At 43.3% G+C, this 10,367-nt stretch overlaps 1 protein-coding gene across 1 annotated transcript in view; it reads left to right on the top strand.

The window, feature by feature from the left end:
• Nucleotides 1-5,266: 5,266 nt before the first annotated feature.
• EEFSEC (eukaryotic elongation factor, selenocysteine-tRNA specific) overlaps nt 5,267-10,367 on the top strand; it is a gene marked incomplete at both ends in the record, with an annotated part of 113,256 nt that continues 108,155 nt past the window's right edge. The window contains one exon of the mRNA XM_079540455.1: nt 5,267-5,552. Within this exon, the coding sequence (XP_079396581.1) occupies nt 5,267-5,552 (286 nt within the window). The remainder of the gene's footprint in view (nt 5,553-10,367) is intronic.

Raw genomic sequence — 10,367 nt, 5'->3', positions numbered from 1 at the left:
GTCCGAGCCAGGACATCACCTTCGGGTGGGCCTCGCTGTCGTCTTGCCGTTACCGGTGTAGCAGTTAATTAAGTTTCACGTGCCCACGGCAGCGTCTGAAGCTTTAACTTCACCTTTTATACCGTACATCTACAACAGCTTCCTCCTGAGCTGCTAAACTGAGGGAAAAAGCACATCACAGAATCACAGAATGGCCTGGGTTGGAAGGGACCTAAAGGATCACGAATCTCCAACCCCCCTGCCATAGGCAGGGCCACCAACCTCCACATTTAATACTAGACCAGGCTGCCCAGGGCCCCATCCAACCTGGCCTTGAACAGGGCATCAACAACCCTTTGAGAAGCCTGTTCCAGCACCTCACCACTCTCATAGTAAAGAACTTCCCCCTGGCATCCAACCTCAGTCTTTTCTCCCTCAACTTAAAACCATTTCCCCTTGTCCTGCAGTTATCTACCTTTCCAAAGGCATCATCTCGGCAGGCAGCTCCATGCCCTCAGAGCTCCGTCATGTAACGGCTCTCCCACCATCATCGCTGGCAGCCAGCTGTGGGCTCCTCCGCAGTGCTGCTGCACCTCTTAACATGGTACATCAGTGCTTGGGGTGAAAATGCTGCGAAATTTCAGAGGGTTTCAGAGCTGACTGCTCCAGTGGCTTGTTGGTAGATTTTGGAGTTACTCATAGAATAGTGAAGGTTGGGAAAGACCTCTAAGGTCATCTAATCCAACCACTGACACCACCATGCCTACTGACCACATCCCTCCATGCCACATCTGCACAGTTCTGGAACACTTCCAGGCTCTACCAATCCCTGGGCAGCCTGTGCCAGTGCATCACCACTCTTTCTAAGAAGAAGGAACCTGCTAATTTTAGTATTTTCCTGCTAATACATTATGTTTGATGATAAAAGCTGTGTCCTAACGCTCAGCGTTAAGGGGCTAATGTTGTGTGGTGCTGCTGGAGCTGCTGCCACAACTCTGCTGCAGGCTGCCAGGGAGAGCTGCAAAGCAGTTGTGCAGTGATCCAAAACATCAGAAGGGCTTTTGGGAAGGAAGGGTGGGCATTGTGGCTCAGGTCACTGAAGTCTGGTGAAGACTGTTATGTGCCATTCATTCCCTTTTCATCTCAGAGCTTCCGTTAGTTTTGATTTAAATGTCATTCAGCAAAGAATGCTATTTTTTTTCCTGCTAAGTTGTTCTGTCAGTTTATATTTACATAATCTAGTTTAAAACTAATCACAATATAATTGCAGACATATGTAGTTCAACACCTTTGTAAGGATATCCTCTCATTTCAACTCTTGTAGCTAAGAATTTTTGAATCTAATAAATACAAGCTATCCTTTAAATAATTAAAAAAGTATGTATACTGTTGGACCCTATACATCCTTCCAGGGTCATATTAGTCACAGAATACAAATGCCTAATATGTACTGAGCTGCAGACATTTTTTTCTGTAAAAGAGCAAATATACAACTTTGATTTCTCTAGTGCATTGTGCTGCCACAAGTGCTGTGGGTATGTCTGGTCAGAGTTCAAGTTTCTGCCAGTTCTGGAAGAATAATTAACAAGGCTTGGAGGAGCTCTGAGGGCAGTGATATAGTTATATATATTTCTCTTTGGTGAAAGTCAGTGTAGAGGAATATAGATGGCAGGAATAGAAAATTATGGTCATTATAATTTAGTGGTCATTATAATTTAGAGGAGATGTAAAGGTCAGATATGCTGCATTAGAAACACTGATTTATTTAGAGATTTTCTGATAAAAGTGAGTAGCACTTACTTATCTGAAAGGAAACAAAACTGGAAGCTTTTCTAACTGTATAATTGTTTCTCTAAAGCAATATGGTGTCTTAAAGATAGAACTGGAGCCTAAAACTTCAATCTGTTGGGATCATCTTTGCTCATCATCTGCTGCCATGATGAAGATACAATTTTAGTACTGATACACAGAAATCATTATGAAAATGGGTTGGCTTTGTATTTGCAGTAGAAGTGGGTATTTCTTTCTCTCTGTCCATATATATGTGTTAAAAAGTAAACAATTGTTTACATGACAGATGCAGAGCTATCTTCTCCCTCTTATTTACTCAAATTAGCATCACTGTTCATAAACTCTGAATGGTTTGGCACATCTCATTGTGTTGACTGTTTTACTCATTCCACATGTTCTTTGAACATTGTACTGAAATTGCAGTTGCAGAAAGGAAAGTACGTTTGGGTGAAGGAAAATAAACAACAATCCTTTAGGCCACCCAGGATCAGTTGTTTATTTGTCAGAAAGAGTAAAGTAGAACTACTGGAAAGTTTAGGACTGAACTTAAATAGCTTAAATGATCTGTGATAATTGATGTCTGATGTGTTATGATGCATCAGTGTGAGGAAATACTGAGTCTCAACATGAGTTTTGTGATTTTGAATAGTTGACACATCTGTTACAGGGGAAGGGTAACACTTTGCTACAGATCTTGAGTCAGCTTTCTCCTTTGCCCATGCCACCGGGTGGAACATAAGTTGGCTGTTAGACCATTCTGCCCATCTCATGTTATGAGTGCTTTGAGTATAATTTAGTATTTCACTAGCCAGTTAAGCAGAAAAAATAATACCTGTCACTAAAGGTCTGAACTGTTATTCCCCAGGTTTAATCAACTGATTTTACCAGCGTTTCTTTTCCCCCCTGTTTGAGGTCTCCTGTTTGGCACAGACGTCATGTGATACCCGAAGTGGGAGCTGGGGACTGGAGAGCTGTTTTCCTAGTCTAAATGTTTGAGGTTACAGGACGTGGCCTAGTTTCACATAAGCTTTCAAATTTCAGTGGGACATGCCGAATCCTGAAACTGTCAAATAGTGTATTATTTTTGGAGGGAGAAAGAGTACGTGTATGTAAGTGTGTGAATGACCTTTACATTTTTACCCTATCCCAAAAGTCTGACTTCCTGCCCTTTCTCCCATGAGTCCGTAAACTTTAGCAATTAAAGTGAACACTTTTTAAGGAAGAAATTCAGTGCAGAAGGGAAGAACTGGAAAGGGGAATGGAGTTTTGAGGAGAAAACAAGAATGAGAGAGAAATGCTGACTGCTTCGTGATGATATTGAAAAACACGAAGAAGTTGAAATTCTTTAATTTTGCCATTATCTCCTTTCTGTCTTAGTAAGGTAAATATCTGTGTGTGTGTTTTGTTTGCTTTCCTGCAAATGAAGCTGAAAGGTTTTTCCTATCTTTCCTCATTGAAGCAAAAGGAGTGATGACTCCTAACAAATGACATCTCTTAATTCCCAAATCTTTAATTAATTATGCAGACTTTATAAACAACTAGAATGGACCACTGAATAAAATTGTTCATAGCTCTGTTATACCTCCTCCTTGCTATTGGTGTATTTTACAGGTACCATGTGCACCATGATCTTGCAAAAACCTGTGTCTTCAGGTGATATATAGCCAAATCTGAACTACAGACTATAAATTCCTGGAGACAGAGGCATGTTCTGAGTGATAACAAAACTGTGGACACTGGAGCAAACTTATCTTTTTTCGCCACTAAGTGCACATTCTTTACACGTTATTTCCCTTCTATACAAGGACAAATGCCTTCTCTGTCTAGTGAGTTGCAAGTCTGTTCTGTGTCTAGAGGAAGGAAAAGAATAAGCCACAGTTCCCACCTGATATCTCCCTTACTTGCAGGTCAGATTTTTTTCTTTTAATCTTTCCTTATTACATCTTAGCAAAACCGAATTTTTCCCACAAATTTTGTCCAGTATCCCTTTGGTTACTATCAAAGCAAAACCAAAAGCAAAAGCTCTTTGTTTTATTGGTAAGTTGGAAGTCCAAGCAAACTGGTCATGCCTGAGCTCTTGCTATAGCCTGTTAGATTGTATGGGCCATTGAAACGGACATTTCCTTCACCTCACTCCCAGTTTTTACAGGAATTGTAGAAACTTTTAAGATTTCTGAGCTTTGTCAAAGCTTGTTGAAAAATAGCTGGTATTTTAGATGTGTTGGGAGGACTGCTGGATAATGCCATTCTGGATAATGCATCTTCTGGTTGGGAAATGGACCTCTTTGCACCTTTTTCTTCTCAACTTATCTAATAGTTAATGTTGAAAAAGAATTAAATTGTATGTAATATTATGTAGGGATATCTGTGTGGATTATGACTGTGTAGGGCCTTTTCTTGTGGGAATAGAGTATACTTTCCATTAACTTTGCAAGTATGTATTGATATAACAGCTTGAGACTTTTAGGGCAGTGAAATGTACATAAGCTAAGAAGCCTTACGATTAACAGGAAACTATTCAAAGCCTGGGAACTTGGTCTGAAAAGTGACATTATGCTTGATTCAGTTCCCATGACAGAGCTCCCATCAAGCTGAACTATGCTGCTAACGAAACCGATTAACCTGGTTAGCTCAGTATATTGGCAGCCCTCCTTGTGAGTTTTGTGGGTTCATGTCTTTCCTTCAGGGAGATAGTTGTTTTTCAAATAGCACTGTGCACTAGGAAAGTCTGCTTTTTTTTTTTTCTCCCCCCCCCCATTCCCCCAACCCCATTGTTGAGTCATTGACTAGAATGTAGAATGACAGAACCATAGAATCATACAATCGAGGCTGGAAAAGATCCCCAAGATCCCCAAGTCCAATGCCAACCCACCCCCACCATGCCCATAGCCATGTTTCACAGTACCACATATTCATGGTTCTCGAACACCCCCAGGGATGACTCCACCACTTCCCTGGGCTGCCCGTTCTGGCTCAATTTTACTGCTTTTAGTACTCGGATGCTTGTCAAACTCATCGGTGGGTTGTATAATTGGTGGTGGTGGTTTGCAGGACAGCTCTTTGGTGCAGTTACTCATCTTGATCATTCTTAATCCCATCAAAGTATGCTTTTCAGGGGGCACCCTACACAATATACTTACAGGAAGAGGAATTACACAAATCCAGAAATCAGTGAGCAAGTTAAGGTCAAGCAGGTCAAGATCCAGGTAATTCTCTTCCTTTTAAAAAAAGAAGGGAGAGAATTACCCAGATCTTGACCTGCTTTTTGCGTTTGACTTCACGATGTCTGGGCAACTGTGAAGCCAGATTTTAGCCCGAGCGGCACCAGTGCGTGGCTGTCCTTGGCCGCAGGGGCTGAGGCCGGCGGAGGCTAAAGGCTGAGGAAGGCTGAAGCTGCAGCTGAAGGCTCGGGCCGGGGCAGCGCGGAACGGTGGCGGCGGGATGCGCGTTGCCGCAGGGGCGCTGTGCGGACGGACCGCCCGGGTGCAGCGCCGCCATGGCCGCCGACTCCGCGCCGCCCCGCGTCCTCAACGTGAACGTGGGAGTGCTGGGCCACATCGACAGCGGCAAGACGGCTCTGGCGCGGGCGCTGAGCACCACCAGCTCCACCGCCGCCTTCGACCGGGCGCCGCAGAGCCGGGCGCGGGGCATCACGCTGGACCTGGGCTTCTCCTGCCTGCGCACCGCGCTGCCGCCTCAGCTGGGCCCGGGGCCCGGCGAGCTGCAGTTCACGTTGGTCGACTGCCCGGGGCACGCCTCCCTCATCCGCACCATCATCGGCGGTAAGGGGCTCCCCGCTGGTGCCGCTGAGGGTGGGACTCGGGTCCCCACCGCCCCCGTTGCCCCTTAGATTAACCCTACGCTCGCGGATAAGCGCGACTTCCTTCGGCTCCGCTCTGCTCGCTTCTCTGGAATGAAAATTTTTCTGCCTGTGAGACCCCGCCTGCAGTTTGTAAGGGCAGCTGCTGCTTTTCCCCGTGCCGCAGTGCGCTGCGCCCTGTGCTTGGAGCTGTGCTGCACCTGCTGGACGTGCACACGTCGAGCTCTTCTGCTCTGAGCTCTAACACAGGAGCGTTGGAAGCGTTAAGTGGAATTTGCTCCATTTCAGACTTTGTATATGATGTGAGAAGTTGATTCTGGCTTGCTTTAGAGTTCGTTTAAGGCAAGTTCACATTGTTAGATGAAAAATAGGACCTTTTCTGTTTCTTGCCCAAAGCTGGGAGGTGGCTGTGCATGGCTAAGGGCACAGCGGGGATCGTGGCTGCAGGCAATGTGAAGTAGGCACAGGTGGGTCAGCTGAAGTACAGAAACTTCTGAAAAGTCATTTCCCATGCATCTTCAGTGCTGGTGTCTCCTTAATGTCAGGTATGAGCCTCACAGGTAATTAGCAGTAGGACGAGTGGTAATGAGTGAGTGGCATCTAGATGCCCCGTGGGAGGTTCAGGTGGGCTGACAGCTGGACTTAGTGATCTTAGTGGTCTTTTCCAATCTTAGTGATTCAGTCATCCTGTGCCCAAAGGTACAGCAAGAACTGCAGCCACAGGTTGGTCAGTTAAAGTATAAGAAGTTCTGAAAATTTATTTCCCATGCATTTTCTTGCTTGTGTCCCCTTTGTACCAGGGAGGAGGTAGTTCTGCAATGCAGCATGTGTTTATTGGCAGCTGGACTGAGGTTCTGACTTATTCTCTCCTCTTGCTGTATGAACCAACCCTGTCAGAGCAGACGTGTGAGTGGTGTTAGCAGTGATAACATGGTATTGTTTGCATTTCTTTTGGATAGAACAATAAACATTTCACTCATTTCTTGATTTCTGCAGCAGCGTCAGTAATGTGTGCTCTGTGGCTGCAAGGAGTGGCTCAGTGCTGAATTCCAGAGATCTGCGGTCGTCTTTTGTGCTTTACAATCAGTTACCGATCTTAAGTGCTTGTAAGCACCTGATTATCTTCTGATGAACAAAGTGTATTTTGGCAAATGGTAGCTTTTCTTGGATGAACTGTCAGTGACTGGTAGATGGGCATTCCTTTCTTCAGGAAACAACTGCTCTGAGGGCTAAACTTTCCTTGTGAAGAGGTCTCTGAAAGCTTGGGGAAAAGCAGCTTTTTGTTATCACTTGTTTGGGGTGTTTAATACATAGATTTTTTTTTTTAATTGCTTCCTATTAATTGCTTTTATGAAGATGTTAGAGCATTTACTCACTGCTACCCACACTGGTAGAGTAAGTTATTCAATTTACGTCACTGTAATGCTGTGCTGGGAAAGGATGTGGGCTAGACTAGTTGAATGGTGGTTTTCTTCTCAGCAAAAGTGCAGGTAGCAATTCAGACACAAAGAGTGTCAAACTTGTTGGAACTATAGTTCCAATTATAGCAGGTTACATATTCTAGTGAAAACTCTTGATTGTTTGATTAGTATGACATAATGCAATTCTATATGTTAAGAAACAGAATGGCAGAGAAAATGCAGTATTGTGTGAATACTTGGAGCAAGAAATTTCAGCTGCCTGCTTGGTAGCATGCACATAAATCTTGATATTGGATGCTCCTTTATTTTTTACTACCAGGTTTAAAAAGTGAGACCTTGTTGTTAAAACCTGATCTGTGCTGGTGGGAACACTTGCAATTTTAGTATGTTTCGGTGAAATTCAAACTGAAGTATAGCATGTCCTGTGCAACAGGATACATCCTTCAGTGTTTAAGCATCACTTCGGTATTGCCACCTTGTCTGAAACAGAAAGCCAGGCAGCCCAGATCACAGTACTTTAAAATTTAGTCTGAACAGTTGTGATTAGGAAATAGATGGAAACAGTTTGCTGTTCCATTTTCATTACAACCATGGAGGCTGTGGTGGTGTTGTTTTTTTTTTTTTCTTTAATCTACTTTTTCCTTTTATAAATTTTCTGCATTGAAAGCTTTTAAATAAAATATAAGAGCGAAGTGCTTTATCTTCCTGTCTTTATTCTGCACTTTGGATTTTCCACAGCTCTTGAAAATAGTGCTCTTCGCTGTGTCCTGAGATAGCTGTAGATGTGAGTTAGCCTGCAGAAAAATGGGAGATGTGAAGGCTGTGAGGAGCTGGAAGGGTGATGGGAGGGCTCTGTAGCAGCCTTTTCTTCTGTGTTTCCCCTCACGCATGTGGCTTTTAATGTTGAAGCTACAAGGGTGAAAGTATGCAACCGCATGCTTGTGTTTGAAGCCTTCTTCTCTCTGAAGGCTTTGTAAACTAGTTGGCTCCCCATTGATGGCTCCATCCTATGGGATTGCTGAGTAGCTCTGGGTTTATTCATTTTGTCCAATCTACCACCAGGCAAGCTCAGGAGGTTCCTTCTTGGGAAAAGGAGAAAGCAGTGCTGTCATCTCTGCCCTTCTCTTTTTTTTTTTTTTTGGTTTGCCTGCTCTCCCAGGTTGTGTCCTAGTGGCAGCTCCGTCCTCTATAACTGCCATCTCTTCTATGCACCCAAGATACTCCTAAGGGTTGATTCCTCTGCTGTACAAAGCTGATAAATCCACGCACAGACTCACTGAAACTATTTACTCTTCTTTAATGTATTTTTGTCTCTAGCTCATTCTTGAAGGGCATTTTTATGGCTGAATCTAGTATTGCATTTTGGTCATGCTGCACTAGGTAGCACTTGACCTTGCGAATACTTCTCGCAGTCATTCACAGGATGCTTACATAGAGACGGTACCTTAGGATTCAGGGTGCAGAATATTTGAACAGTAACCAGATGGAATGGAAAATGGAAGTCATATTTCATTCTCTGCGGCTGCATTTTTCTTACAAAGCCTGCCCTTGGAAAAAACAAAACAAAACAACATATCAGATATTAAATCAAAAGTAGGGTTTTTGGGGGGTTTTCTTTTTTTTTTTTTTTCTTTCTCTTTTTTTCTTTCTCTTTGTTTGTTTGTTAACCTGCATGCTAGGAATTGGAAGTGCTGCAGACAGTTCTGCCCAAAGTGCTCTCTTGTTATCTGAAGGATGATAGTCAAAGGCTGGAATGGAATAAGTGATACTTGACTCACCACATTGTAGCTTTCACTTGTATTTAAGCCATGCTGATTTATTCCTCAACTTTTGTGGGTTTGATGCTGCAGGAAGGTGTGCTGTGGATAGCTGCATGGTTTGGACTGTGCCACGTACTTCATTTATTTCTAAATAAATGTTCTTCTGAAGAGCAGGACCACAATGTTTTTTCTGGTAGTTTATATAATTTCAAGGTTGCAGCAGAGGATTATCTTACACATAATAAGCTGTGCAACAAGCAAAATGTTTGTATTTATAGCTGTTGGAAGTCAGTTTGCTTAACAGAAAACAAATCTGAATAACTGAATTTTAATGGTCAATTCGTTGGCTTGTCACAAGTGACACGAAGCATCTGCATTAGCATTAGTCTTGTGCTTGCCTTCTGCCCTGAAGGAATGACTGCAAAATGCAACGCTGCTTTTTCTATCGGGGCTGTTTTTCCTCTATTGCTATAGAGATCTAAGTGATGTTCTCACAGAATTTCACACTGAAATTAGGTTGTTTCTGTTGCAGTGCTATGGGTTTTGTGTGTGATTTTAAAGCCTCTCTTCTTGTGTTGAATCTCAGCTCTCCAGCATTCCCCGAAGCTGATGTTGCCTTCATCATAGTAAAAGATTTGCTTTAACATTTGTTTGCATCCAGACCCATGCATCCAGAAGGGTCTCAAATGAGTTCAGCAGTAGGGGATGCCTGCAGAGAGGTTACACAAGTTAATCTTCCAGGAGAAATTCAATCCCCATATTTCATTTTAAGACACTTTGCGTAGCAAAGTAGTTTAACCAGTAGCAGATTTTTTACTTGCTGATGGTTAATTTCATGCCTACAAAGGGTCAGCACACTAATACAGAAGAACATGATTACTTCACCCCAGCTTCCCCCACACGCACGCAGCGAGGGGATCCTGCACTGTTTGTTTTGGGGGAGCTGTTGTCGGGTGCCCTTTCTGTTTAGTTTTGAGATGGGTTCTCAAAAGAACTTCTACAAAAGAAAGTTATCTTTTTTTACCCTATGAAGTTCAAAGGACAGAGCAGCCTTAAAGCAGGCTTTAATTGGAAAGCTACTGCTTGACCCTGGTTGTCTAAACCTGTGGGGGGAATTCTGGCGATCTTGTAGTTTTGTAATCCTTATGCCTGGCTGAACCTTTGACCTTTTTACTTTATAACTGGAGCTTCATTGTCACCATTTGTCCCCGCAGTTCCTTTCAAAGAAAACTGCCTCGCAAGTGTCTGTTTCCACTTTGCTGCTGTGTTCTGTTAAGGAAGGGTATTAATTCATACCTGATACATCGGAGGGGCCAAGACTTTTGAACTTGCCCAAGAGCTTGGGGACGGGGAAATGAGCATAGCGAAAGCATGTCTTGCTGATGCAAATGAGTACAATGAAAACAGTCTTGGGAGATCAAGGGAAACGTGGGTTTGCTACCAGCATTCACATTCAGTCAGATGCAGATTATTTGTAAGATTAACGCGCGGCAAAGGAAAAGTACTTTTATAACATTTGTTGTTTTGATGGGTTGGTTGTAAGCTTGTAAGAGGATTTGCAAACTCAGCGTTATTCTTGTGTTGTTGTCCAGAAAA

The sequence above is a fragment of the Tetrao urogallus genome (assembly GCF_951394365.1).
Source record: "Tetrao urogallus genome assembly, chromosome: 10".
In the NCBI taxonomy this organism is placed as follows: Eukaryota; Metazoa; Chordata; class Aves; order Galliformes; family Phasianidae; genus Tetrao; species Tetrao urogallus.
Note: the sequence above shows the minus strand (reverse complement) of the source record. Positions and strands in the feature narration are given on the sequence as shown.